Below are 15,135 nucleotides of genomic sequence, written 5' to 3' on the forward strand. Positions count from 1 at the left end.
TATTCTTTTATGGTCATATTTTTATTGTGTTTTAAATTTTTTATTCAGTTTTTTCTATGTTGTGTGAAGCGCCTTGAGACGATTTCATCTTGAATTGGCGCTATATAAATTAATGAATTTGAAATTTGAAATTTAATGCATCTGTATAGGTTTCTTAACAGTGAGTGTAGGTGCGTGATATTCGTGGAGCATGTTTTTCCACGAATGTCATGCACCACTCTTATTTCACCTCATGTCGTGGAGGTCACAATTGAGTGTGTTGATACATCTTGATTAGTAGTGATCCTAATGCTGCGTTTACACATAGGCAGGACGCGTTACGAATGTCATATTTGCATCATTCTTGGCACATTCCTGACATTCTTAACGTGACTTAACACATCTGAATAGGTTTCTTAATAGTGCGTGTTGGTGCGTGACATTCATGATTTTCGCGGAGCATGTTTTTGGCTGTCAAAAAAAATCTTCCACGAATGTCACACACCACCCTCATTTCGCCTCATGTTATGGAGGTCGCAACTGAGCGTGTTGATCCGTCTTGATTAGTGGTGATCCTTAATAGAGCGTGACAGCGTTCTTCTCTGACGTGCACACAATTAAACCCTGCTGCACCGCATTCAGTTTCATTGCTGCAGAATGCTGAAGAAGGACAGAGACGCCAAGTAGGCTAAAAGTCTTGTTCCAGTGGTCCTCAGCGCGCTCCTGCAGGTGTTCCACCTGCTGCATGCGCCTGATGTTTGGGAAAACAAGCGAGACGAGAGCCGCATGGAGCCACACATCTGGCTCTCTCCGTCTCCTCCTCCTCTCTGCGCCACTCCATGGCACAGAGCCCAACTAAGCATGGAATCACAATGTTCTTCTGCTGTGGCTTTTGAGGAGCAAACTGGAGCGATCTGAATTGTTCAGCAACTGGCGGTTGAATGAATATGGGTGTGTGTGGAGACAATTCGCTTCATTCACAATGTGACAGAACTTAACGATTCACTGTTACGTGCAATAGCGCGCAACAGCACAGAACATTATTCTTGAATGTGCGTAATGGTTCCTAATAATTCCGTTCCTAATAATTCTCCAGCAACAGGTGCCATTATTTTTATTGCATGGTAACAGGTTGCAGCAGTTCCTGAGGACACCTGATGCCTCTGCCTCAAATCATCACATTCGTGATCAGCAGCCAAGAATGTATACTCAAAGGATTCAAAGGATTCAAAAGGATTCAAAAGAATTTTATTGTCATATGGACAAAGGAACATGTTCCCTGCACAATGAAATGTGTTTACTGCATTTAACCCATCCTAATTGCCAGTTAGGAGTAGAAGTCGCCTTTAGGTGCCCGGGGACCAGCTCCAGATGTATATCCTGCCTTAGGTCAACAGCAGGACTGAGCAAACCATGACCGGCCTCATGATGACAGACGAACACACAACACACATAAGCCGGCTCGGTACATGAACACATATAAAAAGCACACACAAGGTAAAACTTGGGAAAGAAAAACCTTCATTGCTGCTGCATTGAATCATGTAGCAGCAATGCAGGAAAAAACCCATCAGCACAATGAACAATGATCACACACAACAACAGGACGAGAGACAACGACCGAGATTTGTAAGGGGCATTCGTGACGTGCTGTTGTTATGTGTAAACGCAGCATCAATAGAGCCTGACAGCTTTCGTAGTGGTTGCTGTGATGGTTCTTGGAGCCCATACTGTCACGCGTTGTTATGAATTGAAATGGAAACTGTTAAGATTTTACACAAATTGTAACACAATATCACATTTCACTGTGCGTGCGAATCACTTCTCTCACATGTGCACAATTAAACCCTGCTGCACCGCAAGGAGGACATGTTGTGCCTTATGTTCAGGAGAACTAGTCTGAGCCACAGGAGAGCCACGTGCAGTAGACATCTGGGTCTCTCCATCTCTTCCTCCTCCTTTCTGCACCACTCCATGGCACAGAGCCCAGCATGTAATATTTCTCCCATCCAGTCAGTGAATGCTTCACTACTAGACCCATCACTTTGAGCAGGTGAAATCAGTTAATCAGAGAAGTCACCTGCTGGAGTGGGTGGTTGCACAGAAAGCCTGCACCCTGTCAGCCCTTTCTGGAACCGGTTTGAGACCTCTGGCTTAGGCGCTGTCTAGTGGGATCTTGAAAATTTATTTTTTTCTTTTTTACAAATGAGAAAATGACATATTTTACAAAGCACATTTATTTGTAAACAGCAACACATGTTACATTGATTCACTTGTGTTGGTTTTTACATAAAATTAGTTAATCAACCAATTAGTATGAGCGGAGGCTAAGTTTACCCATAATCCCTTTGGGCATCTGTGTATTAATGTTCAAATCTTCAGAATTAGTGCATTATTTTAAAATTAACAGATATGGGTTATATATCACTTTTTACATTTTGGAGAGTTGCATTAATGTAGTTATTCTATTAGGATTATTTGATTTATAAATCAAACCATAAGTCAAACCTGCTTTCCATTTCAAGACCTCCGCCTCATGGCTGGACCACTGTATCCCGTCAAGGTAAATGACACTTCCCTACAGCAGTGGACAAAGCACACAAAGATAGAAGCGTTTGTTTATTGGGTTGTGTTTGGGTTGGTTGTGGTTTGTGATTTGGGCTGTGTTTGTTAAAACCCAATATTGGCTTGTTAGTAGCTGAGAGCGTACCGGAGACAAACTTGAAAGTTATCGGTTAGCTGTAGCTTCTGATAAGTTTGTAAGCAGTTTATTGGTTTAGCATAATAAAAGATAAATTTTCAGTTAGCTGATTACCAGTTATCGAAGCTAACGTTTTGTTTAGCTGTGCCCACCACTGCCTCCAACACTCGCAGCCAAGTGTGAAGCAGCTGGGATGAGGATCATCACCTCTAAATCTGAGGCCATGGTTCTCAGCAAGAAACCAATGGATTGTAGGGAATGCGGCCTTGCCCCAAGTGAAGGAGTTCAAGTACCTCGGGGTCTTTTTCACAAGTGAGGGGACAATGGAGCATGAGATTGGCTGGAGAATCAGTGCAGCAGGGGCGGTATTGCATTCGCTCTACTGTACTGTAATGATGAAAAGGGAGCTGAGCCAAAAGGCGAAACTCTCGATCTACTGGTCAATCTTCATTCCTACTCTCACCTATAGTCATGAGGGTTGGGTCATGACTGAAAGAACTGGATCGTGGGTACAAAATGGGCTTCCTTAGGAGGGTGGCTGGTGTCTCCCTTAGGAGATAGGGTGAGAAGCTCGGTCATCCGTGAGGAGCTCAGAGTACAGCCACTGCTCCTTCACATTGAAAGGAGCCATCTGAGGTGCTTCGGGCATCTGGTAAGGATGCCCCCTGGGTGCCTCCCTAGGGAGGTGTTCCAGGCATATCCATCTAGGAGGAGACCCCGGGGAAGAACCAACACTAGGTAGAGAGATTATATCTCCACACTGGCCTGGGAATGCCTCAGGATCCCCCAGTCAGAGGTGGTCAGTGTGGCCTGGGAAAGGGAAGTCTGGGGTCCTCAGCTAGAGCTGTGACCCGTGACCCAATCCCAAGCGGTTGAAGATGACATGATGATGAGTTATACACTTTCAACCTAAGGGCCCCAGTGAAATCCCCCTTGGTGCCCCCTGTCACCATAGAAAGTTTGGTGTTGTTGCTTAATTACTGTGGATCTGTGGATGTGCATAGCAAACACACACACACACACACACACACACACACACACACACACACACACACACACACACACACACACACACACACACACACACACACACACACGGTCAGCCTTATATATTATATGACACACATGCAAACCTATTGTGGTTATTGTTGTTGTTGTTACTAGCACGTTGCCCATAGGGATCCACAGGCTCTAGATTGGGTAGTGTTTATGTAATAGGTAAGTGACATTTTTCAAGGGTGGAAATAAATTATGCAATGTTTCTATAATGAGTTGGAATGGCGTGTGAGTCCAGAATGCTTTTAGAACCTTAGACCCTAGAGCTCAATAGTTTTTAGAAGAACAAGTCAACCCTTTTATTTTGTGTTAATTATGTAATTTTTTATGTTAATTTACTGTCTTAATGTATTGATAACGTGTTTAGGTTCTTGTTATCATATACACACTATTATTATTTTTATCATTTTATTTTATTTAATTCTTACTTCTATTTTGTCATTTGATTTTTAAATGGACCACAATGGCAATAAAGATTTTCACTTTCTTGTGTCATCCATGTATTTTTTAGCATATTTACAATTATATTATGTACTTATATTGATCTTACTAAATAAAACCACACACACACACGCACACACACTTTAATATATACATGATTTACCACCCCCTGCTGGAATGGTGTGTGAGCCCAGAATGTATTGTAATTCTCAGTGTCCATTGTTCAGTGTTGTTAGATAACATCCATTGTTTCTCACAAAATATTAGTCCTATCAACATTCCATTTTTGCAGCATTCATCCTTGACCCAAAATACATAAACACACCAAACAGCAAATGTCAGCTCTCCACAGTTTGTCATCGAAGTTACACACATGGGCAGCTTTTTGTCTTTTCTGCATTCTGCCACAAGCAGGTGCTTTTACTTTTACACACCCACAAACAGAAATGCTTGAGGAAGAATCAAACACACGACACTTCTCACTCACGGAAAAAGCAACATGACATTTAACTCACTCATGGTAATGGCAACATGACACTTAACTAAACTAACTGAACTAAAAAAACACAATAAATCAATAACACTAACAACACTGTAAAAACTAACATGAACCACAATAACAACATTTAAAACCCCAAACTCCCATGGTGCATTGCAGCACACTGTCCATTGTTCACTGTTGTTAGCTAATATCGCAAATTTCTCCAAAAATATTCATCCTATCAACTTTCCGTTTTCGCAGCGTTAATCCTTGACCCAAAATACATAAGCATACCAAATGGCAAATGTCAGCTCTCCCTAATTTCTCTGTGATCAAAGCCATACAGTGGCTACTTGGCTATTATAATATATTATTATTATCATTATTATTGAAAGTGATAGCAGGGATGGTGGCCAAGTGCTTAGTGCATTTGGTTTCAGTGTGGAAGGTTCCCGGTTTGAATCCCACCCCTGCCACATTTCTCCATGCAGTGTGGAGTTGAGTCTGGCTGTCCCAATTCAACATGCAGATCCACCTTGGATTTGCTGTGGCAACCCCCAGTGCAAACAAGGGAGCAGCCGAAGGGACTCACTCATTATTGAAAGTGATCATTCATATTATTTGTGCTTCATACCAGAATCTTACTTTAGTTTGTTCAAAAAATATTTCAACCTTTCAGAAAAATGATGATTTAAACATTTATGACCAAAATCCAGAGAATCTCACACAGTGAAAAATATAATGTGGAGACAAAATCCACACTTGTAGCAATGTAATGACTTTCTAAATCTATGTTCATGTTCTGCTGCAGAACATCGAGGAGAACATGGTGACGTTTGTTAAAAATGAGCTGAAGATGATCCAGAAGTTTCTCCTGACAAATGATGCAGAATACTTGGAGAGTCAGAGTGAGGATGAGGAGCAGAGGAACATCCGACTGGTTTTCCAGGACCTCACAGTGGCCTTCATGAGGGGAATGAATTATGATGAGCTGGCTGACTGTCTGCAGAGCAGTAAGAGGACTTCTGTCCACTTTTCACACAGAAGCTAAATGACACGTGATGTTTGTCCATTTGAAATATATTCATGTGTGAATTCTATCAGGAAAACAGGAAGTGATGTCATTATTCAGTAACTGATCTGTGCTGTTTGTTCTTTCAGGAACTCGTCCTGAAGTTTGCTGTCTTAAATTCAAATCTAAGGTTAAGCAGAAGTTTGAGCGTGTGTTTGAGGGGATCTCAACGGCAGGAAAGATGACTCTTCTGAAGGAGATCTACACAGAGCTCTACATCACAGAGGGCGGGGCTTCAGAGGTCAACCAGGAACATGAGGTCAGACAGATTGAAGCAGCATCCAGGAAAACAGACACACCACAAAGAACCATCACATGTGAAGACATCTTTAAAGCCTCAGCTGACACACAGCCACCAATCAGAACAGTGCTGACAAAGGGCGTGGCCGGCATTGGGAAAACAGTCTTAACACAGAAGTGGACTCTAGACTGGGCTGAAGGACAAACCAACCAGGACTTCCACTTCATATTTCCATTCACTTTCAGAGAGCTGAATGTGCTGAAAGAGAAGAAGTTCAGCTTGGTGGAACTTGTTCATCATTTCTTTCCTGAAACCAAAGAAGCAGGAATCTCCAGCTTCCAGTACTTCCAGGTCTTGATCATCTTGGATGGTCTGGATGAGTGTCGCCTTCCTCTGGACTTCCACAGCAATGACATCCTGACTGATGTCACAGAGTCGAGCTCAGTGGATGTTCTGCTGACAAACCTCATCAGGAGGAACCTGTTTCCCTCTGCTCGCCTCTGGATCACCACACGACCTGCAGCAGCCAATCAGATCCCTCCTGAGTGTGTGGACATGGTGACAGAGGTCAGAGGCTTCACTGACCCTCAAAAGGAGGAGTACTTCAGGAAGAGATTCAGAGATGAGGAGCAGTCCAGAAGAATCATCTCCCACGTGAAGACATCACGAAGCCTCCACATCATGTGTCACATCCCAGTCTTCTGCTGGATCACTGCTACAGTTCTGGAGGACATGTTGGACACCAGAGACACACCAGAGCTGCCAGAGACCCTGACTGAGATGTACATCTACTTCCTGGTGGTTCAGTCCAAAGTGAAGAAGTTCAAATATGATGGAGGAGCTGAGACAGATCAACTGTGGAATCCAGAGAACACAGAAATGATTGTGTCTCTGGGAAAACTGGCTTTTGAGCAGCTGCAGAAAGGGAACCTGATCTTCTATGAAGAGGACCTGACAGAGTGTGGCATCAATATCAGAGCAGCCTCAGTGTACTCAGGAGTCTTCACACAGATCTTTAAAGAGGAGAGAGGACTCTACCAGGACAAGGTCTTCTGCTTCGTCCATCTGAGTCTTCAGGAGTTTCTGGCTGCTCTTTATGTCCATCTGACCTTCATCCAGTCTGGAGTCAATCTGCTGTACAAAGAACAAACATCACCCAGAATGTCTGAGACGTCTGAAGATAAACCTGAACTAACATGTCTCCATCAGAGTGCTGTGGGCGAGGCCTTACAGAGTCCAAACGGACACCTGGACTTGTTCCTGCGCTTCCTTCTGGGTCTTTCCCTGCAGACCAATCAGACTCTCCTACGAGGCCTGATGACACAGACAGACAGAATCTTAGAGAACAATCAGGAAACAGTCGAGTACATCAAGTGGAAGCTCAATGAGAATCTGTCTGCAGAGAGAAACATCAATCTGATCCACTGTCTGAATGAACTGAAGGATCGTTCTCTACTGGATCAGATCCAGCAGTCCTTGAACTCAGAATGTCTCTCTGTAGAACATCTGTCTCCTTCTCATTTATCAGCTCTGATCTTCATCTTACTGTCATCAGATCAACATCTGGATGTGTTTGACCTGAAGAAATACTCTGCTTCACATGAGGCTCTTCTGAGGCTGCTGCCAGCGATCAGAGAATCTAAAAAGGCTCTGTAAGGACAGAGACACTTTGACATTTCAACATTCAATTTATAACATTTTAAAGTGAAAATCTTTCTTGTTTTGAATTGTCTCTGCAGGTTATCTGTCTGTAATCTCTCAGAGAGAAGCTGTGAAGTTCTGTCTTCAATTCTCAGCTCTCAGCCCACCAGTCTGACAGAACTGGACCTGAGTCACAACCAGCTGGAGGATTTAGGAGTGAAGCTGCTGTCTGCTGGACTGGAGAGTCCACACTGTCACCTGGAGACTCTCAGGTCAGGATCTGATTTTTAATTCAGATGTTTCAAAATATTTCTCTGAATTGTAAACGGTTTCATCAGATTCAGTTTCACATCAACACCCAGATTTGTCGTCTGAACCAGAACTAAAGGATTTCAGTCTCTACTGGAAACACAGCAGGGTGATGCAGCGGGTATCACTCATCTCACAGCAACAAAGTCTTAGGTTCAATTCCCACCAACGTCCAGGTCTATTCTGTCATGAGTTCACATTTTCTCTCTGTGTCTGTGAGTTTTTTCGCTGATATTAAAGTCTTGTTCATTAGTTTCAGGCTCCTCCCAGTGCCCTTGAGCATGGTAGTGTCTGTAGACCTGCCCTGAGTCTTCTCTATCACTCATTTACTTCATCAGCTCTTCAGATCACTCCCTCCACCTTCTCATCACACTCTCCTTGCTGGTCACCACATTACCATCTACAACCTTTATCACTCATACCTACATCATTTCCAGCTCTGTGGGCAATCAGGACAAGTCCTTTTCTCTTACTTCATGCACAGTTCAGTGTGTTCTTGCTTTAGTTTTTGCCACTTCTCTGTACTCCTGTCTGCCATCTTTATCTCACCAACTATCCAATTTATTATTCTCCATCTCCTTTTTCCTTAAACTTTCCTGAACATCTTCATTCCATCACCTGGTCTTCTTCTTTTCTCCTTCACCTTCTCTTCTTTTCACTGTCCAGATGTCACATTCAGCACCTTCCTGTTGGTCTCCCTCACCACAGCCGCACTACCTTTCCCGCTGTCCAAAGTCATGTCACCTTCATCCAGTGCCAAGAGCAGGTGGGACAGGCACTTCCACTTTCTGATTCTTGGTTCAGCTCTCTCTTCCTATTCTTCACCTGCAAAGTTATCCTCCAAACTCCCACTCCATGTCCTGCCACGACCTTACAGTCTCTTCTAGTTTCCATCTCCTACATATGCTGTAGACTGTCATCCACCTGAGTGCACCTTCCTCCACTCATTCATCCTCCTGTTCTCCTCCTCATTTCTTCTTAAAATAAGTGTTCATGTCAGCCATTTCCATCCCATTTAGAAAATCTATCACCATCTGTCGTCCACTTTCCTCTCCTTGATATCATGTTGACCCACAACATCCTCATCACTCTGTATGTCTGCTGTTTTCTTTTAATTTTCCTTTGAAGTTCTTCAGGCTTTAACTGCAAAATGAGATCATATATTCTGTTTGCACACTATAGAGGTCGTAGGTCATCAGGGTTCACTTGAATGCTGATTAAATGCATGCAGATAGTGATGTCAGTCTTCCTGACATCATCAGCTTTTCCAGAGCCAAAACCATTACTTGCTCGTGCTCTGTTGTCTTCTTCTCCATTTATTGTTGAAGCATTGTAGAGGCACATACATGCTACAGTGTTTCAGTGGTTTCATATGGATGTGTCATGGTTACAGACTGAACAAGGCAGGACACAAACACAGGAAGGATTGTTCAAAAGGCTTTAGTCGTTGTTCAGGCTGATTTCGGTACACAGTATAACAGGCAGCACAAAGCAACAGTGTCCAAAACATAAGACTAGTAGTGAGGTCAGTAGACAGGCGAGAGGTCGGTACACAGCGTGACAAAAATAAGGGACAAGGACACTGGGACATGGCAATGGACAAGGCTAGAAACGCAGGCATGGAGCACAAACGATCAGGCAGAGGAATGCAGGAAACAAGGGGTTTAAGAAGAGAAGTAATCAGAGACAATGAGACGCATGTGGAGGAGAATGAGCAGGAAGAAGGCGTGGTCAAGGAAGAGGGAACCAGACACACCCACACCAAGGCACAGTAAGAGACAAGAGAGTGCCAACACAAAATATCAACCAAAACTGCACAGAAAATTCCACACACCACAATTACTACATAATAAAGCACACAGATTACCCACAACCCCACATCATGACAGGATGCAGATATTCCTTGAAACAGTGCCGTGTTTATGGAACACTTTTCAAAATGACAAAGAAAATGATTATATCAGTAAAAATCAGTTTCCATGCGAACAAGGTCTGAGAGAAAGATGGTTCACACTGGCCATGTTACGGTTGAACCAAAACACGGTTTAGAGTCTGAAATTCAGAGAGATGGAATGGAACAAATTATTGTATAAACAGAATAATTGAATACTGCACAAATGTGTAGGAGGAGACAACAGAGTAGAAAGATGCCGACTTGACCATCCCAAATTTGAAAATCTGCATGACTGTGAAGCACATTTGTGCCATTACTTCATGAGAGCTCTGGATTATTCATATTGTTTAAAAAAGCAAAAGCACTTTTTTATATAAAATGCTCTAAATTCCAAAAATATTCCATAGCTGCAGCCCTACAACACATCACTATTAGATTTTAAAATAGTTAATAATCTGGTTTAACTGAATAAAAATACTGTAATGTTTGACTCTGTTTTCCAAAGCTGGTTTATGAATACTGTCTGAGGTGAAGAACAAACTGGAACCTTTGCATGATGACACAGATCTTTTTCTTGTTGATTATTTTCTCTGCAGGTTATCTGGTTGTAATCTGTCAGAGAGAAGCTGTGAAGTTCTGTCATCAGTTCTTAGCTCTCAGTCCTCCAGTCTGACAGAACTGGACCTGAGGAACAATGATCTGCAGGATTCAGGAGTGAAGCTGCTGTCTGCTGGACTGGAGAGTCCACACTGTCACCTGGAGACTCTCAGGTCAGGATTTAGTATCTGCTTCAAATGGTTCAAAATGATTCTCTTAAAGAGAAACTGGGGTAACACTTTACTTGAAGGTATTGTCATGATAGTGACATGACACTGTCATATTCATGACTGTTACATGACACAGTCATGAATATGTCAGTGTCATAAGCGTTTTTGACTGCTGTCATGAAGTGTCATTCGGTTTTTGTCATGACAAGTTGACATTTTTTGGGTTGTCTTGATTATGGCAACTTGACATGAATCAAACTGACATGACCAGAATTCGTCTTTCTCATGACAACTTGACGTTACATTTGTTCAGGATGTCCTTATTATGACATCTTGACATTAGTGACATTACCTGAAAATGTCATGACAACTTTTATTTTCTGTCTGTTTTTGTGTTTATGACAAGTTGACATAATGATTATTAGGTAGCACTTTATAATGACTACACCTTATTTAGCCTTAATTAAGCATGAATAAATATGTAATGAATTTATCACAAATAGTTAAGAATGACTCATACTTAAAAAGTAATTAAGTAGTAAGTCCCTTCGGCTGCTCCATTGTTTGTGTTGTGAAAGTGTAGGAACACGGACCCACAACTGTGAGTCTCAGGATCCGGGGAAAAGATGAGTATATCGTCTAGATACACGAAGACGAACCGGTGCAGGAAGTCCCGCAAGACATCGTTTACCAACGCTTGGAAAGTCGCGGGAGCATTAGTGAGACCGAACGGCATGACCAGGTACTCAAAATGACCTAACGGGGTGTTAAATGCCGTCTTCCACTCGTCTCCCTTCCGGATCCGAACCAGATGGTACGCATTCCTAAGATCAAGCTTGGTGAAGATCCTGGCTCCATGCAAGGGGGTGAACACTGAATCCAATAAGGGCAACGGGTATCGGTTGCGAACCGTGATTTCGTTCAACCCCCTGTAATCAATGCATGGACGAAGCCCGCCATCTTTTTTACCCACAAAAAAGAAACCAGCACCCATCGGAGAGGTGGAATTCCGGATCAACCCGGCAGCTAATGAGTCCCGGATGTAGGTCTCCATTGATTTGCGCTCTGGCCGTGAGAGGTTGTACAGTCTACTGGACGGGAACTCACTGCCTGGCACCAAATCAATGGCACAATCATACGGGCGGTGAGGAGGAAGCGTGAGAGCCAGATCCTTGCTGAACACGTCCGCAAGACCGTGGTACTCCGCCGGCACCGTCCTCAGATTGGGCGGGACTCTGACCTCCTCCTTAGCTTGGGAGCCGGGAGGAACTGAGGAACCTAGACACTCCCGATGGCAGGTCTCGCTCCACTGCACCACTACCCCGGATGGCCAATCGATCCGGGGATTGTGCTTTAACATCCAGGGAAAACCCAGAACCACACGGGAGGTGGCCTGAGTCACAAAGAACTCGCTCACCTCCCGGTGGTTACCTGACACCACCAGAGTTACTGGTGGTGTCTTATGCGTGATCGGCGGGAGTAGGGAGCCATCTAGTGCCCGAACCTGTACAGGCGAGGTAAGAGCCACCAGAGGGAGCCCTATCTCCCTGGCCCATCTACTGTCTAGCAGATTCCCCTCAGAGCCTGTGTCCACCAGTGCTGGGGCCTTCAGGGTTGAATCCTCATACAGGATCGTGACTGGGAGTCGTGTGGCAATGTGGGTGTGTCCCACGTGAATGTTTCAGCCCACCCCAGGCCCAGTCTCTAGGGGCGGGCGTTGGAGTTTAACCGCTCGGGGCAGTCGTTTGCAAGATGCTCAATCGAGCCACAAACAAAACAAGCTCCGTGGGCCCGCCTCCTTTGTGCTCCAGGCGCCCTAAATGTTGCCCTGCTCGTGTCCATAGCGTCGTCAGCAGGGGGAGCCGTAGCCGCACGGAGCGCAGGAACAGGGGAGCGTGGGGAGGGCGGAGCTCGGTCGGAACCGGAAGGGAGAGGGACGACGCGTGCCTGACCACGCCCTTCGCCTCGTTCCCGACGGCGTTCTTCTAACCGGTTGTCAAGTCGTATGACTAGATCGATGAGCCCATCTAAATCCCGCGGTTCGTCCTTCGCCACCAGGTGCTCCTTTAGGACCAGTGACAGTCCGTTTACAAAGGCGGCGCGGAGGGCAGTGCTATTCCAGCCGGACCTCGCAGCCGCGATGCGGAAGGCGACTGCATAGGCAGCTGCGCTCCGACGCCCCTGTCTCATTGACAGTAGCACGGTTGAAGCGGTCTCTCCTCTATTGGGGTGATCGAACACCGTTCTGAGCTCCCGCACAAACCAGAGCGCTGTAGCCCAAGCGCGTGCCTCCCCGCGAAGCAGGTTTATTACATAAGCTACTTTGCTAGCGTCAGTCGCGTACATCACGGGACGCTGTGCGAAGACGAGCGAACACTGCATAAGGAAATCCGCGCACGTCTCCACACAGCCTCCGTACGGTTCTGGAGGGCTTATGTATGCTTCTGGGGACGGAGGGAGGGGCCGTTGAACGACCAGTGGAACGTCACTATTACGCGCAGGGTCCTCGGGAGGGAGAGCCGCAGCGGCGCCCGGAGGGCGCGCTTCCACTTGTGCGGCGAGAGCCTCCACCCTGCGGTTTAGGAGAACGTTCTGCTCGGTCATTAAATCCATCCGAGTGGTGAAAGCGGTGAGGATCCGCTGCAACTCACCGATTACCCCTCCCGAAGACGCCGACGCGCCCTGTTCTTCCATTGGCCGTTCAACAGCCGATTGACGCCCCTCGGGATCCATGACGCTGGCCGAGATATCCTGTTGTGAAAGTGTAGGAACACGGACCCACAACAGGGGGCGCAAATGAACGGACAATGGAGAAGGTAAATAACAAGTTTTACTGTTGTGAAACGAGCACAACCAATACAACAATCAACAATTTGGGGTTAAGCCGAATTCTGCTGGTGTCGAGTGGGCAGGCTCGAAGGTAGGAGACGTCCGTCCAAGTCGAACCGGAACCACCCAGATCTCCTCTGCCACCGAACCCTGGAAGTACTGGAACCGCCAAGTCCCGAATTCCCAGGTGGCCACTGCCTCCACTCGTCGGATCCGGTACTGCTGGCAAGAGAGAGCAACAAACACACAGGTGTGGATGCGGCTGCACCCAGTAACACGGAGAGGGAAGAAGCCGCTTCCACCTCTCGTCACATTAAAGCAGGAAGGAGAGTACTTATCCAAGCAATCGGCTTTCGGTAGTCAGCTGTCCTGAAAGGTTTAACAAGTATTATCAGATAACACAGAATATGCTGCAGAGAAGGTTACCTCTATCTCAAGGCGATATCTCGGCACTGAGGTGGAGACGCCGTCCTGCTGATATACCTCCGTGCTGAGTGGAACAGCTGTGTCCAGTGATGGGTGACAGCTGTCACCCTGGCTGCTCTCGTGAGGTGGCAGCGCCCTCTGGTGCCTGGAGCCCGCACTCCAGGCAGTGCGCCCTCTGGTGGTGGTGGGCCAGCAGTACCTCCTCTTCAGCGGCCCACACAACAGTTTGCACTCGACATCGTCACAGCAATCCGAGGCGCATCTACATGTTGAATTGGCACGTTTTATGCCCGATGCCCTTCTTGACGCAATTCCATACTACATGAAGAAATGTGGCAGGGGTGGGGTTTGAACTGGTAACCTTCCGTACTGAAACCAAGGGCATTAACCACTTAGCCACCACTCCAGGCTACTTAATAAGTAATTAATACATTTAATTAATGCTTTACTTCTAATGAATAGTCTCATGCATTATGTGTTTACTCATTGTATTTCATACTTAATAAACAATGAACAAACTATTTGTAAGTGCACTATGTATGCACTGTTATACCATGAGTTAGACTTTGTGTTCATGGCAAGTTGACATGATTATCATAATTACATGTGCAAGGTTACAGACCAATTCGAATATCTTCATTACACTGCCACCATAACTGTGTCATGACTCATGACAGCCAGTTGAAATTCATGATATGCTAACGACAAATCAAAATGCTACCACTTTACTTGAGGTCAAAGAATATCTTCATTACATTGTTATAATGGTGACATGACACTCAGTTTATGTTATGAAATGTTAATGACAAATCAAAATGCTACCACTTTACTTGAGGTCAATATGTTTATTACATTGTCATAATGGTGTCATGACAGTTAGTTTATATATCATAAGTTAATGACGAATCAAAATGCTACCACTTTACTTGAGGTAAAATAATATCTTCATTATATTGTCATAATGGTGTCCTGACAATCAGTTTATACTTCATGATATGTTAACCCTCTGGGGCCGACACCATCGTATACGATGGCTAAGACCTAATACCTAAGACCTAAACTAAATTATAAATAACTTTTGAATGATATGAGATAGAAACATACTTTTTTTTGCTGAAAGGTTAACTCCGCGGACCTTTGAGCCAGCCATCGGCGATCTTTGTACTCCTCATAGAAGCTGTGTGATGATGTGCGCAATGTGAGTGTCCAATCGGAATTGGATCACCATCACATGGTTTTCCAAAATCCAATCTTAGGGCAGATTTCCCTCACGTGAAAAGCCAAAGATTGTTTTCAGG

The 15,135-nt window shown here is 44.9% G+C and overlaps 1 protein-coding gene across 1 annotated transcript in view; it reads left to right on the top strand.

Annotated features, from left to right (window-relative positions):
• Positions 1–15,135, top strand: part of LOC117531190 (NACHT, LRR and PYD domains-containing protein 3-like) — a 144,499-nt gene that overhangs the window by 77,343 nt on the left and 52,021 nt on the right. The window contains exons 8-11 of the mRNA XM_034194231.1: positions 5,470–5,671; positions 5,820–7,623; positions 7,711–7,884; positions 10,412–10,585. Of these exons, the coding sequence (XP_034050122.1) occupies positions 5,470–5,671; positions 5,820–7,623; positions 7,711–7,884; positions 10,412–10,585 (2,354 nt within the window). The remainder of the gene's footprint in view (positions 1–5,469; positions 5,672–5,819; positions 7,624–7,710; positions 7,885–10,411; positions 10,586–15,135) is intronic.

Source organism: Thalassophryne amazonica, chromosome 18 (genome assembly GCF_902500255.1).
Source record: "Thalassophryne amazonica chromosome 18, fThaAma1.1, whole genome shotgun sequence".
Lineage (NCBI taxonomy): Eukaryota > Metazoa > Chordata > Actinopteri > Batrachoidiformes > Batrachoididae > Thalassophryne > Thalassophryne amazonica.